This window comes from Coenobita brevimanus, chromosome 66, assembly GCF_032717465.1.
Source record: "Coenobita brevimanus isolate Jiangsu-jjx chromosome 66, ASM3271746v2, whole genome shotgun sequence".
Classification (NCBI taxonomy): domain Eukaryota; kingdom Metazoa; phylum Arthropoda; class Malacostraca; order Decapoda; family Coenobitidae; genus Coenobita; species Coenobita brevimanus.
The window spans coordinates 486,711-509,409 of record NC_137019.1 but is presented as its reverse complement, the minus strand read 5'-3'; the positions used below and the strand labels follow the sequence as shown (position 1 = coordinate 509,409).

The window sequence follows — 22,699 nt, the reverse complement described above, 5'->3', positions numbered from 1 at the left end:
ACAAAATGCAATACATACTGCAACATCTCAACATCTCTTTGTATAAATTACCTAAGAGGTTATGGGTTTCTGTTCCCAATAAAACACAGAACTAAATTTTTGGTTACGATTATATTCCTGTTGGTGCTGCTGTTATAAGGCAGGAATTGATGCTTTTTAAGTTTCAAACACTCCTGAAAAATCTAGTCTTTCATTACTGATATAGAACTGGAGGTTTTTAATATCCAGGGAAACCCAAAACTCATGCCCTCATCTCACAAGTGGTGGGCTTAAGTGGGATCTATAACTATTTATATTCTCAACTCGGCCACAGTCGTCTCGTTCCTGGCTTCTTCCCAGTGGTGAGGTGAACTTACACCTTACCTCACTGTGTATACGAGAACTCGTCTTGTGTGTCCTGCTTCTGCCATGTATATCGTAAAGAGTGCGTGTTCTCTGATACAATAGTTGTGATATATTATTTATACGTAAAATATATATACAGTATACAGGATATAAATATATATACCAGTATATGCTACCCATGTGTAGGCTAAACCTTGTTAACCTTAACCTGGCTTACCAAATTCAGTGGAAATAATAGTGTCTGTAGTAGAAAATGAAGAAAATTATCCCTAAAGTTTAACTGATTCTTTATCAAGAAAAAGTTTAATACCGTAACAAGTTTTAGCAGTAATAGTTACATTAGTTTATAAAGCAGGTACAGCAAATATTTGTTTTACTGTTTTGTAGAAATTTAAAAAAACATATAATTCCTACTTACATGTTCATGTGAGTTTTCCATTTAGCTTAATTTTGCAACATAAAGAATATATATGTATAAATTGTAAATTAAAATACTGTACTTATGAAATGCAATGTTATTACCCTCACCTTTATTACAGTAATCTCCACTTCCTTATTTACTTTTCAAAAACTGCTAGTTCCATCCATATGAATGAAGCTTCCTCATCTGATTAAAATCGGCTTCTATTTTCTTGTTTTAACTCTTTCTGTTGCTAAATTTTCAGTCTGCTTGCTAAAATGATGGAATGGGCAAAATGACAAGTCTTATCACCAAGTTTGGTAAATGAAATAGGTCACTAAGAATTAAAAAAGAAGTGTCAGAAGTTATTATGTGGAGGAAATTAGTCATCTGTATGGATTCCATGGAGTTTACACTTTTTAAATACTGTAATGCATAGCGGTGAAGCTCAGACTTTGATGGAATGACAGAAGTCAAAAGTGAGAGGGCTGGAAATGCGTTATCTTGGAGAAGTGTGAGTTACATGGAGAGAGAAAAATAAATAAGGAAGTTCAAGAGTGTTATGGTACTGATATGGATGTGCTGGAAAGCAACAGAAGTACTCTGAGGTGATCTGATCTGGCCATATGATTGACTGACTGACTATAAGAGTGTATAGTGTGAGTGGGGTGGCGAGGCAGTGAAGGAGGAAACTACTGAGGGAGAGGTGCAGGGGTGGGACATGATGGAGAGGTATATGAATGAGGCTGGGTGAAATGGATGGAGGATGGCCTAATGGTGTAGGCAATTTGTTTATAGCCATCTCCTCTAGGTTGTGACGTCTGGAAATAGACATGGACAGACAAACTTTGAGGTATTCTCTTCAGATGCACTATTTTTTTCTCCACCTAGTACCTAAGCCCTAATTACCAGTAATACATAACTGCAGTATCTCTAAAATCATGAACTGAATATTTGCAAATATTACTGGTGCCAATCACACAAAATTTCTAGCAACCACTCAGTTTCATTGCCTTGTGTAGTGTGATGCAGAAATGCAACTGCTTAGGTGAATATACACCAGTAAATGTGAAGTCAGAGAAAAGATTGGAAGAAAATACCAAGAATGGAAAAGTTATTGAGGTATCTGTGAATTAAATGCTTGGATATCATGAAGTAAAGAAGGCGGAGTGTGAAAGGAAAGAACAAAACTGGCAGATATTAAACAGATGCTTCCACAAAAACAATAATGTTCTAATCAGACAGACTCAACAAGCAAAATCATTCATAAGATTATCAGGCACAGAGACAAAATGTGAAATAAGAGTCTTAAGCAGTCACTATGTCCTGTAGTCTGGATGAAGGGATGAAAGGAAGAGCAATGGTGACAGGTACATTAACTCCTTCAGTCCAGTAATATATCTTTATACAGTAAACCCTTGATATAAGAAACTAATTGGTACCAGACCCTTGATGTTAAAGCCAAAAGTTTGTTAAAGCTGAACAACATGTTGTTCGGTAATTTCCCAGGTGTCCTGGCTTTTACGAGGCAAAGATCATTAAATACAGAGCATCGTTCAGCCGTGCACTTGTACACAATACCGTACAGCTAGGTCTAAATGGCTCCAAACTGGTGAAAGCAGCATGAATCTTACTTTACTCTTAAGGATGTCATGGACAGCTGTCTCCTTAAGTTCATATTTCGTCATCAGTTGGAAGCGAGACAAGCCTTTCTCACTATCCACAATGATAGTAAGCTTCTCCTTTGAAGATAATATTTTCCTCTTGGCCTTGGTTGTTGTGGGGAAGGTTGTGATGCCATGACTTCAGGCAGTAGAGGTAGAGTAATACAGTATTTGGTGAATTTGCAGAGTGATGGGAGGAGGTTCTCTCATAATGCTGGTCACCCAGAGACTGCAGCAGCAGAGGAATATAATACTCATGTTAAAACTTCTAAGTCCTAACATACTGTATATGTATTGTGTTTCTGGTGTTATGTATATCAATATAAAATCAAGAAGAAGAATCAGCCAACCCATGTGTACATGTGCAATCATGTCTGACTACTACTACTGTATTATGAAGGCCTTCTACGCTCTGACAGCATTTTGCAAAAAGATGTGAGAGCCTTTACACATGTTTAATGCTCTGTTTATTTCAAATCAGTCTGTCTGTATATGAACAATTAAGTACTATACATATTGCATTCATTAATATTTCTTGGGTTAAGATAAATGCTTATTTTTTCCCTTTTATCATTAGTAACCCATATAAAGTATACAAAACCTCAAATATCAATCTCTTCCCAAGTGTATACAGTAATTACACATAATAATTCAGCCTCATGGCATATTACCTCCTACCTGTGTGCCAAGAGAAAAATGGGAAAGACAGTCCTTTGCATGGCTTCATCTATGAGGTATACGCATCTTTTTAGTAACCAATCACCCCAAGAATCTCTCTTAAGCTGAATAAAATCAGGAATGATATCCACAGACTGAAGAAACTCAAGACGACTACTATTTACTCCTTCAGCCTAAGTAGTTATTCCTAAGATAATTAAAACTCTTGTGCTTAGGAGGGATAGATTGGGATAGTTTGGGCATGTGGAGAGGATGGTGGATGATAATTGGGTGCAGAGAGCAACAAGTGTGAATGTTAGGCATAGGGTAGCAAGAGGTAGACTGAAAAAGACCTGGGACAAGGTCATTGAGTGTGACCTAAGGATTAAGGGAATAAATAGGGAAGCTACCAGAAATCGAGCAGCATGGACAGCCGCCATTAGGTGACCAAGGCCGATGCATGCAAGCATGTTGGAGCCTTTGAAAAAAAACAATAAAACAAAATAAATTTTCAGTCTGAAGGGAGTAAAGGAGACTGTTTCTAACTCTTCACCAAGAGTGGCTGTTTCTATGCTGAATAATACCATCTGGCATTATGTTTCTCTATCTATTTGTATCAGTCCACATGAAGTCCACTGCAGGACCAGACCTTCTCCTTGGAGACTGATACTAGTGTTGTTCAGAATAAAATGAAAGAGATCCACGGGTTAAAGGATTTGTTACCACAACTCTATCGAGCAATCTTGCAATTCTAACTTTCCCACTGGAAAGCTTTGGATTTTGCACATCTTTCAGTTTAATAGCAAAAAGTTCCTTTCTGTGAAGAAAATACTTTAACTAAGATGACTGAGAGTGGTAGGTGAGAGTGCTCACCATCCACTCACCTGATACAGTATAATGCTGCTCTCGGGTGACTACCCTTTCCTCTCTTCTTTCTTTCCTCCTTCCGCTTCCTTCTTTCCTCTTCCATCTGCCAATGGGTGACTCTACACTGAGTGACAAGCCAAATGGTTTGCTGTACACCAGGAAACCATTTATTACAATGGGTGGTAACCATATAACCAAATTACGGCGTCTGGTGGTTTAGCGGGTAAGTAAGGCACTTCACTTGGATTGAGCCTGTGCAGGTTGGGGTGGTTGGGGTTTACTACTCAGATAATGCCACTCAGGGATGAGTGAAGCTGGTCACTCTCATCTTAAATGTCAGGACCAACTTGCCAAGCCCCAGGCTCCTACGCTCCTCATGGAGCAACACAGGATTAATTGATAATGATGATGATAGAAAGATTTCTCAGTATTGATATTTAGTTTTTGGAGCACAAAACTGTTTTAGTCTCTTTTGTCTGTTTAAGAAATTCTTGGCATGTGATGCACTGAGGTTTATGATATATTGGTTCAAAAACTCGTCCATTCCTGATAAAAACAGTGTCAATATATAAAACAACACATCCTACCCCTTTGAACACCATGGGCATATATATAAAAATCCATAATGAGCATCATCATCCAGATCTCTTTTCCCACTTAACAATGGAGTGTGATAGGATTCAGAGAGCAAGAAAAAACTTGAGAGAATACCCAACTAACCAAAAGCCCATCCATCCATCCCCCAATCTTTTTTCTACTTCATCACTAGCATAAGGGCCTGGGACAAACCTACTTAGTCCTGATATTTAAAGCAATAACCCCTCATTACCCCTCACATGTAAACCTATATGGGCCCCATTTGGTTGGGACACCTTAACCCAGGCATCAACTGGTTGTATGGTTACCACACCACCCAGTAGACAGTTCCCTGGGAATATGAGAAACCATTTGGTTTTTAACACAGAGTATAGTCACATTAAGGTTACACTACACTGAGGGAATGGATTGTGAGTGCCTCATCTACCAAAAGTATGCCCAGTCAAATGGGCCACACACTCATTCACTCACCATTCAAGCCCCCACAATCCTGATTCCACAGGCATAAACATCCACATTTACATGCTTCATAGCACTTGGCTATCAGCCTGGGCCAATCCAATGACTTTTTTTTTTTTTTTTTTTTTTTTTTTTAATGCAAGGAAGAAGGAACCACAGGCCAGGAGCCTGCAAACCATACCTTCCAAGAAAAAAAACAAAAACAATACAAAGGAGAGCCAAATTCAAGATCCACTCATTTCAAGATGCCTGGACACACTGCGTTTGAAAAAGTAGAGATCATAGGATGCAGGAAATACAGACAGAGGGAGACAGCCCCAGAGCTGACCTGTTGCATAAACAAAGGACTGGGAGTAATGGTTAACTCTTGCATTTGAGAGCTGGACAGAAAAGCAATGAGAGTTTGTTGCTAGACGGGTGCTTAGATGAGTTATTTAGGTGCCTGTGGAGACACATGGAGAGACAAGCTGACAAATGAGGATATAAAGGAGCGTTGTGGTGTGGATGTGGATGTGACAGGAAGTGTTATGAGGAACACACTGAGGTGGTTTGGCCATGTGGAGAGGATGGAGGGTGAAAGACTGACGAAGAGAGTGTATGTGAGTGAGGTGGAGGGGGGAAGAGGGAGGGGGAGGCCGAGGATGAGATGGAGGGATGGGGTGGAGAGGTATATGAGAGAGGGGGGTGTGAGTTGGGAGCAGGGCAGTGAAATGGCGGGGGACAGGACGACGTGGAGGCGATTTGTTTGTGGCCACCCCAAACGGGATTGAGGCGTCTGGCAATAGATAGATAGATATATAGAATGAGGAAAATTTACTACCGCTTGCATACAGTATTTTGAAAGTAGAAACAATACATTACTTATAATATAGTCAGGAACTCATTAAACAAAACACAAATATTTTTTCTTGACTTTTATTCCAGGGTCTGGCAGAACCCATGGTTACCTGATGAGTATGGGGACAGGATGGTTACCTGAGCTGGGTTAATCTTGCCTTTCTCAGCCAAACTTCGGTATACTTCATATGCTTCTTTGCAATTCTGTGCTCCCGTTTTTCTTTTTTCTCTCTTTCTCCCTGTTAATGGTTCTGGTCACTCAGGTGGATCTCCCCCCACCCATGCCACTCTGCCCACCACCTCCAAGGTTCATACTAGCCATATTATGGGCACAAGAAATCCATCCACACTTCCAACCACCTCAAAAAACACACTGTCTGCTGAACCACGTGTTACCATAATGATGCCCAGTATGAGCAGATGCTGCATCTTAAAATGGTGGCCTACAAGTGAAGATCACCTGGCACGGCAAACATCCGTCACCTGTGCCCTCAAAGTTTAAACTAAAATGCGCTAGCAATGATGAAGTGTTGTGATTATTTATGTGTGCACGGGACATAAACTGACGAAATTTTATCAAACAAAACTTAAGAAACTACTGAGCTCAGTTTTTTCTTAACCTCTCTAGCATGGACCAACCAAATTCTACCTTTCTACCTTACACCTCCCAATACTCAGATAGCTTACCATTAATAAGTTTCTTCCATCAGGTATAAACTTCCTCCCCATAGCTGTCACCCTGCAGCTATTTTCCATTACCAAGAGACTTCTTCTAGCCTTCTTCTCTATTTCTTTGCATCATGTGAGGCTGGGGCAAAGCTCACATTTTTACCCTTGTCCTTTAACTTTTTTGCTTTCTTGCCTGCTGCTCGCCTACACTGAGCTGCAATCTTTCTCCTTTTAGCCTTCTTCAACATAGTCTCCCACTCTACTTGGTGAGTCATGTACAAACGCATGGCAGCCTGGGCATCTTGGACCTGTTGAGGAGTAATTTTTTAATAAATCATCATTGAATGTCCAAACTCAACATCAGATCATTACATGTAGCCAGTGTACTCGACAAAGTTTACATAAGTCATCTCATTATCCTGACTCTTTTCCCTGTCTACCTATTCACTGCCTCTGAAAGAGAGAGCTGGTGATGTTCCAACAATCAGTCCCACCTAAATGACCTAAAAGTCAAGGTACACTAGGATCCAAGTATATGGGAAAAGACAACTGATCAATTCTGCGGTAAGAGAAATAGGAATGGAGGAGGGATGATAAGAAGGAAGGAACAATAATAACCCTGTGCCAAAAAATCCAGCACAGAGCCGAATCATCAGTTACAAGTTGTGTATGCTGGGCAAGCTGCGAACAGTTAAGAAAGCCTATTAAATGTGTAAGAGCAGCTTTAAGATTTCTGTCATGGTAATCTCCTGTGAGGAAGTTCCTGCAATGATGCAAGACATCACAAAGATGGATAAATAAATAAATAATCACGATTATTAGAAACCATTCTTCCATCATCCAATCCAGTATTACCTCAGCAACAGCATAGAGGCCCGGGGCTAAGCAATTCATTTCAAACGAACAGGGTGAGTGTGACCAGGTGCTTGCTTCTGAGTGTCATGTCAAGAGCAATAAACTCCAACCACCTCTTGGAAAGTGAACCCTTATGGGCCACAACCAGCTGGAGCACCTAAACTCAATAGACCGAACTACGAATCTAAAAACCTGTAAGTGAGCGCAGAGCCAATGCAGTACATTAGCATACAGCATGAAGAGCTGCCCTTTATTTCCCTGCAAGCATCTGAAGAGCAAACAGCAAGAAGGGCCACCCTTGACCTCCCTCCAGGCATCTGAGAACTTGTTTTTTCTAATCTCTCGGTAATACTCAGAGGCTAAATGGAAAACATATACTGATCAAGAAACACTGAAATTTCTGATCTACAAGGTTAATCCCTTTACTACAATATGCCATTCCTGAGCTGAATGAAATCATCTGGCAGTAGCTGGAATCAAATATTAAGTAAGTCATTATGCTTAAAGGATTAATAAAGATTGTTTTTAACACTTTCAGTACCTCCAGGTCAGTCAATACTGAATAAAATCATCCAGAAGTATGGTAAGATAAGAGGAAGTCACCATACTCAAAGACTATGTGAGCTGAGAGCTGTGGTTATTTTCTGCAGATCCAGTAACTACAACTGCATGACATTATATACATCAAATAATCAAAGTAACAATACATTTGAATATTTGTGGAAGCATGTCTTTAAACACATACTGTGGTTGCCGTACTGTCAAAGAAGAGGGAGAATGGCAATGTGAGGTCTGCCATAAGGGCATGGGAAGTAAGTCCATCTTGTGCAGTGTTTGTAATAAGTGGATGTATAAGAGATGTAGTGCTATTAGAGGTAGACTGCGAGATAATGCTGATTTTAAGTGTTCAGTGTGTCGGGGAGGGCATATAGAGATTGTCATGCGTGAGAGGACTGATCTTGCTGGTGAGTTTCTCGAGTGTGTGGAAGAGCGTGAAAGGACTGATCTTGCTGGTGAGTCTCTCGAGTGTGTGGAAGAGCGTGAAAGGACTGATCTTGCTGGTGAGTCTCTCGAGTGTGTGGAAGAGTTTTGTCATTTGGGAGACATGTTATGTGCTGCAGGTGGGGCTGGAGCTAGGTCTGTGGATAGAATGAGGAGTGGTTGGAAGAAGTTCGGGGAGCTGTTGCCTCTCCTGACACTGAGAGGACCCTTCCTTCATGCTAATGCATGTTTGTATGTGGCATGTGGTACAAGTGTAATGCTATATGGTTGTGAGACCTAGATAGTAAAGGAAGAGGATATTCACAGGCTCAAACATGCAGAAATGGCATAGATAAGGTGGATGTGCAGTACATCCCTGAGTGTGAGGCCTGGGAGGGCTAGGTTTACAATGGAAGAGTTGAGAGGCAGGATGGGACTGGAGTGTATTGGTGCTGTGATGAGGATAGGAAGATTGAGAGGGTTTGGGCATGTGGAGGGGATGGTGGATGATAACTGGGTGCAGAAAGTGAGAGGTGTTAATGTTAGGGGTTGGGTAACAAGAGGCTGACCAAAAAAGTCCTGAGACGAGGTCGTTGAGTGTGATCTCTGGGATATGGGACTAAATAGGGAAGCTGCCAGAGATCACACAGCATGGAGAGCCGCCATCAGGTGACCAAGGCTGACACATGCAAGCATGTTGAAGCCTTCAAAAACGAAACAAAACAAAACAATAACACCTTAACCTGCTTCAGTTTGTAGTTAACCAGTTCAGTCTCCATCCACCTAGCTCCAGGGATCATGAGGAAGAATGAGAGCAAACATCTGTGGGAAGCTCCATTTACCCTTATGTCTTGGAAGCAATTTGGCAGATCACATCCCCTCTATTCACTCTCTGCCACATCACCAGTTATTGACCAGCCCAACTCGGGAACAGGCATTTTCTTTTTTTAACTCTGACTGGAAACCAGGCTTCTCAGCATTACTTGGTAATTAGGTGAAATTAATGGTTTTCAAAGTCAATCCAGAGGGAACCTTCACATCACAGGAAACCAGAAAATGTACAGCCATTATGACTTTCTGTAACCATGTCCATTTAATGCAAAAGCAAATTGGGATTCAAGGCAGACATGAATGCATTCCTCATGTACTTCTGTTGTACACTAGTAAAGACTGACAAGATAGTGCTGCTCTGCCAGCTTCCTATGCATCCTGCTCTGTGATTTGGTGCTTATGCCAAAGTACCCCACAAAAGGAAGACTAATTAATGACTAGAATAAACATATCTGTGAAAAGTGAAAGCTGCACTTTGTACCATTCAGCAAAGAATATGAAAACCTATGTTACGCTCACAGACTGCTCTGTATGTTCTCATGATGTGGAATTTTCCATTCAGGATTAACAGTGAAAGAAATATCTATCTATTGCCAGACGCCTTAATCCCATAAGTAGTGGCCACAAACAAATCGCCTCCAAGTTACTCTGTCCCTCGCCATTTCACTGTCCTGCTCCCAGCTCACACCCCTGTATCTAATATACCTCTCCACACCATCCCATTGCAAAGTGTATCACCCACTACTGTGCTATTACTGAGCTTCTATTAACCTAAAAGTGACATGGTCCAATATGACACCCCTCGGGGATCGCATCTGGTTGAGATAACACTAACCCTTATTGCACAGTCACTGGATTGTGGCATGTAATCACCATTTTTTTCTTTATGCATTTGACATGGGGTATAGGTTTAACAGCTGATTCCCTATGACCCAGGAGTCCTCCTATGTACCACACACCTCCACATGTCATTATGCCTACCTATATCTGCAAATCCATTCCACTACTTGTTTAAGACTGTGATGAGTCTGTGACTCCCCAGATACTGTCCTGCCATGCCTCCCCTTGCAGACCACAGCTGGAGGTTGCAGGTTCAGCATATCTTGCCACTGGATATACAGCACTTGAACACCATCAGCCCAACATCTAATCTTCATTTCATTCTTGCTACTCATCTTACGAGTATTCTGAATAACAAATGAGCTGAAGACTATATCTGACCCCTTCAGGTCAAAATGGATCCCCCAAGCTGAGTAAAATCTTTTGGAGACAGCAAGAATAACATACACCTACTAACTGAAGAGTTTAACCATGCATTCTTGTACTGTATTCAGGTCTGAATTCACCTTACAGTATACATTTTCAGTAAAAGCTCATGCTCAATGCTCTGACACTGGTCCACAAGATCAACTGAATCATACAAAAAGACCTAATGAGTACAAATCCTTGTACCATACACCTTAATATTATGTGCCTTTGTTTCAGGAGAGGTCCATCATTTATGCAACTGTCAGTGCAACCTTTAAGGGCCTAACAGTACCACAAACATTACAGGTACTACTATATAACTCCTTGAATACCATCACCTCAAAGTGAGCAGTCATACATGTAAACACATACATAAGAGTACCACAAAGGAGGTGGCCACTGGGGCAGTTTTTGTTTGTTATCCCCTGATAATACTGTATTCAGCTGTTCCAAGGTGGGTGTTAACCATTTTCTTCAATCAACATTTTATGACAACACCCCACTGCCTCAAAACTGGCAACTAATATTGCTTTAGGATTAAAGACATATGACAGCACCACTTCTTTATACTGTGCTCTCTGACTAGAGAGATTTTTGTAAGAACATTCTTCCTGTGATATGAACCTTAAGCCAATTCAAATTTCCCATTCATTTTGAGTCTCGCTGTCCTTATTCATAGAAACAGTCGAGGAATAGTCTAACAAGCACGGGATTGGGTGGGCACTATATTACTGGTGAATTATCACAGCATACAAGAATTTCCTATTGGTCTGCCACTGCTTGTAACCTTAGTGAATGTAATTCACAGTACACTGCCCTCGTGGCTCAATATTTTTCTTGTGCCTCCTGGCACAAATGTCCACAAACATGTACATCCTGGAAAAAATGCATCAACTTCGTGTAAACTACACCCATTGTACAAGGGGTCCAACTTACGGAATTGTGCTCCCCCTCTTGGATTTGCACGCCTAACACTCTCTCAGCCAGCTTCTTCAAACTTGGCGTTCTTCCTCCAAAGAGCTTACGGAATTCAAGGTACCTGATGGATGAAATATTGGATAAATTCTAACAAAATCATATAACTCATACAACACATGGCAATAAAAAAATTCATCAACGTGGTACATTTAATAAACTTGTCATTAATGTCAATATCAACACTAGAACTAATACCCAAGGATGATCCCAAAATGAAATGAAATAAGCAAGTACAAGATGATAAAATTTGAAATATTATGTTACCATTTATGATATACCCCCTTTCCAAAGGATTCTATCACAAAACTGGAATCTATCTAATAAAAGATAAATTACTCTCACACCAGGTACAGTACAACAGTACATGGTACTGTTGAATCACACGATCATAATCCTTTGTATCTCATGAGAAAATTTTGAATCCACCTCTTCTTAACATATCTGATGATGGATGACAAACTGAAAGTAATGTCGGTAACAGCTTACAAGCATCCCTTGCTTAATGATATTCCAGTTAATGCTAGTTAACTTTTGACATTTCTAGTGTTTTGACACCATTCTTTGGTGAATGAAACCCAAATTTCAATCTGATGTTAACTCTGGGAAATAAAATTATAATCAATCATTTTAATTTGTAAAGCAGAAGGAAGTAAATGATAACGTGGACAAATTAGAGGTCCTGTTGGAAGTAGTAAAAGTAAAGCTTCACACTCTTAGACTACAGTATACTAACACATTATCTGGAGTGTAATACCTTGTGTCCTTTTTTCATTAAGTTTACAGTCAAATGTGTGTTTTAGAAGGTTGTGAATTAATTTACAGTACTGTACACTGATTCTGAACTTGAATTAAGTACAAGTATCCTCCAGAGGGTGCAATGGAGGTGCCAAATTGTATATCACAGTGATATTGCATGAAAGCATCCCTCTCCAGCATCATATACAGTATACTACTAGGAATTCCAAATTATCAACAGCATTCTACTCCTCTGAAAACACTGCTTCCACTTATCCCACATTAGATGCTTGTTAAGATGGTTACTGGATAAAAAACAAAAAATTCCTTCAGTGATATTTTGTGGACTAACCGAAGATGTTGCACAGTGTTGGTGGTGAGTTACTGATGCACTGACAGGGCAAAGCTGTGATGAATACTCAGCAAAACTACAAACAGCATTATAGTAATCAGGGCAGATACTACTGATCCTTATAATTATGTTTTGTTTTAGTAAAACAATCACCACTATCACCATCAACATTTAACACATAGTCATCATTGGCATTTACTGTACATGCTCTAGAAAGGCCCGAGCAGCTCCTTGTCATCTGCAGTTACAGTAGGTTATATTATGACCCTAAAAATAAAATCTTAAGATTTAAATCTACACGTAATATAATACTACTTACTGGTTAACAGCTAAATTATTTCCTATATGTATGAAAGCTATTTATTACACTAGGGTGCTTAGATATACAACCAATGTTTTCCCTGCAGTTAGGGGAGAGAGATTACAGGAACTAACCATACTCTATTACCTGTATATCCAGAAAGATAAAAGGGTGAGGCTGGTGAGAACCATGAACCCCTTACCCTTTAAGCAACTCCCCAAAAACTAAAAATCATCCAGAGAGCCTAGTTTTATTAGGCTACTGCCTAGAAAAACTAAGCAGCCTCATATGGCTGTGAAATGCAAAGTCATGAATGATGAATGTAATGGAGTATAAGTAGGAAGGAAGGTATTATATGGCATGATAGCTTTATGTGAGACAAAGACGAGACAGAGTGCAGTGGACAAGTGGGAAGAAGTGACTGGTATGAGTACATATGGACAGACTAAGGACACAAGAAGCTGCTGAACAATGAATGGCAAAGAGGAGTGAATAATACAGGACCGTATGGGGTAAACCGGGGTAATTTCGCCCGAACAACAATAATTCCAATTCAAAAGCCTATAGCTCCGAAACTATAGCATGGATTTGGTTTCTGTTGGGCTTAGGTTTTAGAGGAATGCCGACCTAACAAGGTCATGTGAAGTTTTCATCCACAGTGCAAAAAAATGGTGTCTGAGAAACGAAATTGTTTACCGAAAATTTTCAGCATTTACTCCATCAATAAAAACTGAAGAAATCAATAAAAACTGAAAAAAAATAAATAAACAAATACCCTTTACTTTAATGATTCAGGCCATATTAACATTCTCCTCTCTGTGTCAGATCATTATAAAATAATCTGATATTTTGAGGTGAATTTGAATGGTAGCCTACCCCATGAGTCATCCAGCAAGCTGACAAAAATGCCATGTAAAAATGTTTGCAAAAAAGTGAAGTCCTGCAACAAAGGCAGCCTTGCTGCTGCCACTAAGGCAGCCTAACTGCTTTAGCTACTTGTGTTTGAGTGCCTTTATCCTTTCAGGTGCTTGGTTGGGAGTGTTCTTCTTTCACATGTTGAGCGAACTGTGTAAGGGAAGATTTCTTGGTTTGTGCGGTTGGGTAGGCCACAAGATTCTCAAAAATTTTCCCTGTTTTGTGGCTGGAGGGACAGACCTGCTGAGCAACTTGCATACTTTAGGGGTAAATAGAATAAACCAACCACTCCTGCACGTTTCATATCTGACTCTCCTGATATGTACTCTCATCAGTTAGTTGTAGCAGATGATGTCACAGGTGTCAAATATTTTCCTTTTCAGTTTTAACATTAACAGAGTTAATACAATGGTGACACAGGATCCAGTACACTACCTACATTCCTCTTATTACAATTTTCTTTACCCAATATAAATTAATATTTTCCTTATTTTAGTCACACACAAACACAGTATCCTAATACACTCTACATACAAATTTATTATTCTAGGTTGTCAACCAATCTGCAATCACAAATCACCATAAGTTCTTCATTCAAGAACATTAATCTTATAATACACAATACTAAACAACTGCTATGGATGCCTCATGTCTCCAGGAATATTCAAGGAATTGTGGGACCAACTACAAACACAGGTTCGAAATGCAAATATACTTTGGGTTGATGCACTCAGAATCCCTCATTCCTCTCCACCATTCATCATGAAACCAGGTCCCTCTTTACCCCATGCAAGAATGCTCAAGCCTGATATTAGATTGTATACTGCATGTCATGGCTTCCCAGTTATCCATTAACACTCCTTCTTATCTTCATTTTGCACAACACCATCACTTCATGCCCTCATTCCTTGAACACCCACATTATCCTTTTCTTTCTTTCATCATGCCTCTAACATTTCACACAGCCAGATGAGCCTGCCAAGCTTTACTGAGTCCTGGGCAAGCACAAGGCCCAGGTCTGAGGATTCTGTTGCCTTTTCTTCTGATAGTTATTTAGAGTAATGGAATGGATTACAATAAAGGAACAAAGCAAAGACAGCATGAACACGAACTACATCTAAATTAGGTGATATATGGACACTACTGTCTTACCAATGAAGTAGTTTTGCTGGCAAAAAGCAACACATAACTATAAAGGATGTACAACTGACAGAGAATGCACAGAAAGAAAACACAAAGTGAATACTAAGGACTGGTGTTGTAAAAGGGAATACATTTAACTGCACATTCTATGTTGCATAAAAGCCTCAAAATAGTGAAAATAACATGAACTGAAGGTCCAAATACTTTGGCTGGTTTTGCCATTTCGTATTTTCCTAATTCCTTGTTTAAGAGAAAATAAAAGATTACTGACCGTGAAGTATCACGAACTTGGGGACGAGGGTGGGAGAGATAGAGGGCTCGGAAATCATTCTTCAGTGAATGTCCTACTAGTATCCGGTCCTTGATCAGGTCATACACTTCACGCTGCACCGTGAAGAATGGCTCCGCTGCAACAACAGTGGTCAACTGAGCACAAAGACAAAATCTCAGCTGTAAAAATAAAAAGTTTATGCCTAGTGGGTCTGTCTAGTGGGTTGACTGATGTTGTTGCTCCAACCCAGTCATGTCTGGTCCAATAGACCTGTCAACCAAAGATAAGTCAACTGCCCCTAATGGTCACTCCACAGAATCTCTACACCAGCACTGCATCTTCATATTAATGTGACATGTGTTGTGCTTGGAATCAAGGAGTGGTTGACTGGTTAGTGTAGTTTATGGCAATGAGAAAGGGTAATTGCACCCAGGTGAGAGTGAATGAAGATTTAAGTGATGAGTTTTCTGTGAATATTAGTATGCATCAAAGTTCAGTCTTGAGCCCTTTCTTGTTTATCATGGTGCTTGAGGCTCTCTTACGTGACTTCAGAAATGGGATCCCATGGGAGATGTTGTATGCTGATGATGATGCTGACTGTGGAGAATGAGAGGAAGGCAGAAAAAACAATTAGGAAGCAGAGACATGGACTGGGGTACAAGGCCTTGACAGTAAACATGGATAAATCAAAAGTGATGATATCTAGGGCTGGTGGTGGTCCTGTCAAAGCACAGAAAATGTGGCAATATGCTGATTATCACAAGGGCTTGAGAAGTAACGACAGCTTGTGCAGTGTTTGCGATATGTGGGTACATAAGAGATGTTGTGGTATTAGAAGTAAGATGTGAAATAATGCTGATTTTAGATATGCAATGTGTCCAGGAGAGCATGTACAGACTGAGAGATGAAAAAGTACTGATCTCGCTGGAGAGTCTTTTGAATGTATGGATGAGTTTTGTATTTGGGGGACATGCTATGTACTGGAGGTAAGGCTGGAGCTAACTCTGTTGCTAGGGTAAGGAGTCAATGGAGGAAATTCAGGGAGTTGTTACCTCTCCTAGCACTAAAGGGCTCTCCCTCCATGCTAAGGGGCACTTGTTTGTAGAATGTATTAACTGCATAATGCTGTATGGTAGTGAGACTTGGACAGTAAAGGAAGAGGATATCTGTATGCTTGAATATACAGAAATCATAATGAATAAACGGATGTTTAGTATGTCCTTGAATGACCGGCCTGGGGGGGTTAGGACTGCGAATGAAGAGATGAAAGGAAAGATGGGACTTGAATGTACAGTACTGTATTAGCATTGTGATGTGGAAGGGTAGACTGAGATGACAACTGGGTGTCATCTCAGTCTACCATGCTGAGAGAATGGAAGATGACAACTGGGTGTGGAAGGTGAGAGGTCTGAACATCGAGGGTTGGGCTGTAAGAGACAAACCCAAAAAAATATCTGGAACAAGATCATGGAGTGTGACCTCCTGATAAGGGACTGAACAGAAAGGCTCCCAGAGACTGAGCAACATGGAGAACCACCACTGGATGACCTATGCCAACACATGTAAGCATGTCTGAGCTTTGATAAACAAAACAACGGCTCTTTTCGTCAACACATAAAGCACATGATTCTGTTCGGTACGATGCAAGTGCCATTCGCGTTCTGTTTTCGTATGATGTCTACATACAGAACTAACAGATGGACTACTGTATACCACAATGAAGTACCATGTACACTGACCGATAACTACTTCAAGACAAAAATGGTGAATCTGAGACCCAAGCTCATCACTTTATATATGAGGTCTGTCAAAAAAAGAAACAGACCTTTTTAAATGGGTCAACAACGAGTCAGCGTAGCATGCTCGTGATGGGAGCACCACATAGCAGCGACTTTGAGCTTCAGTCTAACACTAGCCGCATCATGCCACGCCACTTAGTCATCAAGGTATATGCGCTTGTGTAAATGTGTTTAGTGCACTTGGCAATTTGTTGCAAAGTGAACAATGATGGATCATGAAGAGCAACGTGTTTGCATGAAATTCTGTTTCAACTTTGGAAAAACTTTTACAGGGACTTTTCAGATGTTGTAACAGGTTTATAAGGAGGATTGTCTGAGCCACATGCAATATGACAAGTGGTTCCAATGATTCAAATTGGGAAGAACATCCATCAAAGATGTTTTAAACATTCCCAATGGTAACATGGAAAGACTTAATAATCGATCACAAAGTGCTTTTTTGTTAATTTAAGCGAGATTTACTTATTTTGTAGGGTACTGAGTTTTGAAGTGGATGTATTTTCTCCTCACCAAAAGGCGACTTGCATGTAAAATTTGTTCGCCGAAGGGAAAAAATACTCACATTTGTGAGCTGTGGCTCACCAAACAAGAGCCCTGCACTTTACATGTTAAATCTACCCTGAGATACAATACCCTACCTAGTCATGAGTTCTTACTTAATCAATTGCACTGATAACTGGGGTATGCTTGTACAATGAAATGGCTGCTGGAGGACATAATTACACAATATACCATGGTCCGAAGCTGTAAAGTCTTAAGGTAGAAACTAGTACCTCCAAGGGCTGAAGGTAACCAGCCCCATTGCTGACTACAAGCCACTTGGTAGTTACATAATCAAAGTTCATTTATACTGTCTCTTAGCTAACATATTGCACAAAACATATAAACCAACTCTCAGGTCCAACTACTCACCATTCTCCAAATCTGAAGGCCGTACTCCTGAAACAGCAGTGCGATAATCCTCCACTTTCTCCATGGGCAAGACAAACTTGTCATACACAGGACGACCATGTTGGTTGACAATGGAGACTCTTGCCAGCATTGAATCCTTTGCTTTATACCCAACACCCACCATCTCACAGTCCATTGCAACGATGTCTGTTAAACTGGTGAAAATAAATCTTTTTAACTTAGCTCCATCAATGGCATTTTTTCTTATTTATATGTGATTCCAACCCAGGTCCCATGACATGGGTTAGCAACAGCAGGGAAGCAATTAGCCGATTCTGGCAAGTGGTCTGGCTTTAAATAAAAAATTCCTTTAGAGGAAGCATGGTATTAATCTGACTAATGAAAAGAGTCACTCCATTACAAAAAGTTCTCTAAACTTCTTGCATCACCTTCCAATCCTAGCAATGGAGCTAGTGTCACCCCCACCCTTTGTCTGACACAGATCATATCACCCGGATAGTGAATTTCTAAACACATAAAGATATATCTGACTTAAGGCAGCATCACACTAAACCAAAAGTGGCCAAAGTGCGAGCAGCTTTTGTGAGGCAAAATGGCTAGCAGAGTCGAGTTGCCGTCACACTCGTGTTTTTGTGAGCTGAAACAGCTAACAGTGTCGTCTTCCTTGGCACCTTGTGGCCAATTGTAAACAAACCACCATGGAGTACCCACTCCCTTTTCCTCAGTTTCTGCAACCGCCTCACATACTCTAGCAACTCCAGAGCCACAAAGTAGTCTACTAGAGTTTTCCTTGCTGCAGAAACCATATCAAAGACTGGTCACAGTCTGATTTCCACTTGTTGTTTGGAAACAAGCAGACAGCCTCTGCGGCTGGTCACCAGAGTGTCTGAATACTGATTTAATGGCACAAAAAAAAAAACAGTAATGAATAAAAAACATAAGAATTAAATTTTACCTAACAATTTTAGTTACAGTTTCCTTCTGTGAGTAACAGAATATTTTCTCACCAGTTACAAAATTAATATAGGTTCATTTGGGTTCTAATCCCACCAACAGGCTGTATGCAAAAATTGTTATCCATTTCGCCTCGCAAACGAAATCTCACTCACTGTGGGTCAGTTTGGCTAGCAGCTCACAAAACTGGCTCTCATGTTAACCACTTCTGACCCAGTGTGACTGATTTCACTTTAATTCAACCTGATTTTTGCCCTGATGGATAATGACATAATGTCGGTTAATGCACAGATGGATAAAAGGGGGGATTACGGTACTGTACTGAGACTACTGTCCATATTTTGCAAACAGATTTACGAATGATGAACTTCAAAAGCAAAAAGTTCCACATACCTTTCAGGGGCATTGGTATCTATAAGGACATCAGCAGTTCCAGCCTTCTTTGATTTTTCCTTATCAGTTCCTTTCTTGAGGCCTGAATTCTTGCTTCTTTCAATAAGACGTGGATCTACGTTGTCAAACCAGATGTCCTCTTCTTCCTCATCTGAACCAGGTTTCTCAGTCTTCTTCTTTGTGTTATTTTTAGTTTGTTTCTCCTTGATGATATTATGCAGACCTCCTTTGCTAATAGCTTCTGACTGTTGTATCTGTCTTCGTTTATCACCTTTTGTTATAATCTGCAATAGAAGAATGAAGATAGTAAGCATGCTTTCAGTTACATCATAAATTTTTGTAAATTACCTTAATAAACAAAGCAACTACCCGTACAGTAGCTACATCAATAACTCTGATCTGTCGAATAATAACGAAGTTCACAGATTTCCTAACAACAATAATATCTCCATTAACCATTTTAATCTGGTGACATATTTTTCATTTTATTGTTGCCATCTCCAGAAAATTTTATTCAACTTAGGAGAGGCTTTTTGAACTATTGGAGGTACATAAAGCTTTCGTTAACTCTTTCATTACAAGAGATCTCCCCAGACATGAAAAAATCATCTGGAGATAGCAAGAAAAAATTTGTAAGGCACGTCACTGGATCAAAGGGGTTAATAGAGTTCATTCTAATTGGCTGTGGCAACAAATAAAAAATAAGAACAAATTTCAGATTTAATAAGCTCACTCATTCTAAGAATCCGCAATTTTTGTGAATCCATCAATGCTGCAATATTCTACTCAGTTCCATACCCTACTGATACTTTTTGATATACTGTACTGTGTACAGATTACATTTTTATATTTTTCATCAAACTCTATTTACACAAAACATGGCTAGACAATATCAGAATTTTTATGTACAATTAAAAATACAGTATATCAAACATATGAAGTAAGTCACTCTGACTGATGGGCATGGCATACCCGGTACTTAGTTAATGGTACTGTTTCCACACAGTCCTCATAGGCTAATAATTATTACAGTGCTAATACTCCTCCTCCTCACCAAGTTACGCATGACTCACTACAAAGTTGTTTTACAGAAATGTGTGTGTGTGTGTGTGTGTGTGTGTGTGTGTGTGTGTGTGTGTGTGTGTGTGTGTGTGTGTGTGTGTGTGTGTGTGTGTGTGTGTGTGTGTGTGTGTGTGTGTGTGTGTGTGTGCATGCAAGAGAGAGAGAGAATCCCTCAGCCATGAACTCAATGCAAACATTACTCACAGCTGCTTCAGTTAAAGCAGCTAGATTTTTTTTTTTCTGCAAACATCTTAGAGTTAATGCAAACACTGATTATACAGTACCAGTATTGTACTTTGTCACCAAGCTATCTACATTCTGCTCTATATACTGCATTCTCTCTCTGTTGTATATAATTCTGTACAGTATCTTCCAGGAAAAAAAAAAAAAAAAAAAAGCTTGTTGCAAGGAGGTGGTATCTGTAATACAGTAATGCCATGTATACATGAAGCACTATCATAAATCATAATAGTATCTTCTTGGTGGTGCATGAGACCATTTCTGTGATGTTCCTGTATTCTGGCTCAGAGCTACCACACCATACCAACATTCTGAGTCTGCTAGATGTCTAATAAGTCCTTATGCAGTCAGTGGAAGATACAGTATGCTGAACCAACATGATGAAGGAGCGGACAAAATAAAGAGTAATACACAGAGATGGTCATTTTAATTTAACTGGCCATACCACGTTGAGTACACCGCTTCCCGTCCGATCAGCGAAGTTAAGCAACATTGGGTCTGGTTAGTACTTGGATGAGTGACCGCCTGGGAACACCAGATGCTGCTGGCATCCCTACGTGTCAAGTGGAGTTGGTGGAGGATTAGTGCCCCTCCCTGTAAAACAATCAACTCGAAGCCCTTGGCCACCCCGTCTGGGATGCATGGCGTCTGGCAATGAATGAATGATGAATGTATTACATTAACTTGATACCTGTGCTTATCAACAACAATTTACCGGTACACTCTATGAACATTTCCCTCTCCCACTTGCATTCTGTTTTTAACGATCTTCCATCAACCTAGCATGAATTAGTCTCTGTTTCTAAGCTCTACTTTGAAACACAACACAGTAAAGATACTTACATCTTTAAGCTGCTTCCAATTAGCAGAGTAATCTTCTGGCTTCTTGATGCCAAGGACAGGCTGATATGGTTTGTTTTCCTTTGAAACTGTGTCATTTACTGTATCTGCTGATAGAACTGAGAGAGTCTTGTGCTTTTTATCATCCTCTTCAGTCATCATTTTACCATCAGAATTCATACTGTCATGTCTAGCTTTCTTGTTTTTCTTTTTACCGTTCCTTTTCTGCTTTCTCTTTTTTGCTGTTTCCATAACATCAAACTTATGACCAATGGGTTCAGATATTTTTAATGAAATTTCTTTCCTTTGCTGACCTCTGACAAATGTACTGGCAGCTGCTTTTGTTTTCACAGCTTTTGGTGAAGTTGTCATTATACACAATGCCCAGACTTTTATGTTCCTGATACTTGTCGCTTCACAGCTTGATTCAAATAAGAAACCTTCACTACACTGGTCAACTAGTGAAAGCTGTTCTTGATAAATATTTACCAGCACCCCAATCTGAAACAAGAGTTTGCAATTAGAAAGGTTGCCAACAAATATATATATATTTTTTTTACCAAAACATGAACTGTGGTTCTCAGTATTGCACAAATACATGATGCAGAACTATGTAAATCAAACACATGGGAGAAATGGAGTTCCCCCGAGCTAAGCCCTGTATTGGACTATATAGCCCCGCTAGGGTTACAGGAGCGAGCTACCACTCCCGGCACGACAGCCCGGGCGAGGCTCGAACTCGCAATCCCCCGATTACGAGTCCGGCACGCTACCACTGTGCTACCGCGCCCCCCAAATCAAACACATGGTTGTTACTGTTGTTGTGGCCCCAGGCTCATTTGGATGTGAACCTGGTGGACTACAGCTTGAAGTTGCCCTTCTCAGGCAGTCCATCATCGTCCTTTCAGCCCCCTAGACCTCCCCCTCCCCCCGATTTTAATCATCTAGATCTTCCAACACAGTAAAGAATTGCCGTAATAGATCTAAGTCAGTTAACATGCTGCTCTGCTTCTACCAGTGTGCCTAATCTCTATAATTCAATTGTTTCGAACTTCTCGCAACAAATGTCTATTGCAGCATCACACAAAATTGCATACAGAGTCTCTCCAATTTCTTCCTCAAAAACATGTTAAATAAGCATCCAATCCCATAAAGTTTCAATAACTTTATACTTACATTCATTAACAACTTCAAGTAAGCATACAATCTACGTCAACACATGACATTTGAAGACCTGCTTCCGCTTCATCTTCTTCGTCTTCAAGCTGCTGCACATGACCGTCGTAAGGTACGGCAGTTCTAACGTAAACAATCTTAGCAGATCTTGGATTCGGGTGTGTGAAGGTTGAAATATCCCAGAACTTGGAGCTTCTTCTTTATGTTTATAGATTTCA

General features: G+C 40.1%; 1 protein-coding gene and 1 pseudogene across 1 annotated transcript; one reads left to right on the top strand and one right to left on the bottom strand.

The window, feature by feature from the left end:
• Positions 1–5,899: 5,899 nt before the first annotated feature.
• Positions 5,900–22,580, bottom strand: LOC145405386 (RNA exonuclease 4-like). The gene is made up of 7 exons (XM_080276793.1): positions 22,482–22,580; positions 21,309–21,806; positions 19,164–19,447; positions 17,817–18,010; positions 15,106–15,241; positions 11,347–11,449; positions 5,900–6,803 (listed from the first exon to the last, which is right to left on the bottom strand). The coding sequence occupies exons 1-7, from the start codon at positions 22,485–22,487 to the stop codon at positions 6,612–6,614; spliced, it is 1,413 nt and encodes a 470-aa protein (XP_080132919.1). The 5' UTR covers positions 22,488–22,580; the 3' UTR covers positions 5,900–6,611.
• Positions 20,897–21,015, top strand: LOC145405423 (5S ribosomal RNA; annotated as a pseudogene).
• Positions 22,581–22,699: the final 119 nt, after the last annotated feature.

Excerpts from the sequence above, each read along its gene's own strand:
- LOC145405386 (XM_080276793.1), bottom strand. Across the intron at positions 19,448-21,308 it reads ATTGGAAGCAGCTTAAAGAT|ATTATAACAAAAGGTGATAA; the intron begins GTAAGTATCTTT and ends CTTCTATTGCAG. Across the intron at positions 11,450-15,105 it reads CAAGTTCGTGATACTTCACG|GTACCTTGAATTCCGTAAGC; the intron begins GTCAGTAATCTT and ends TTCATCCATCAG.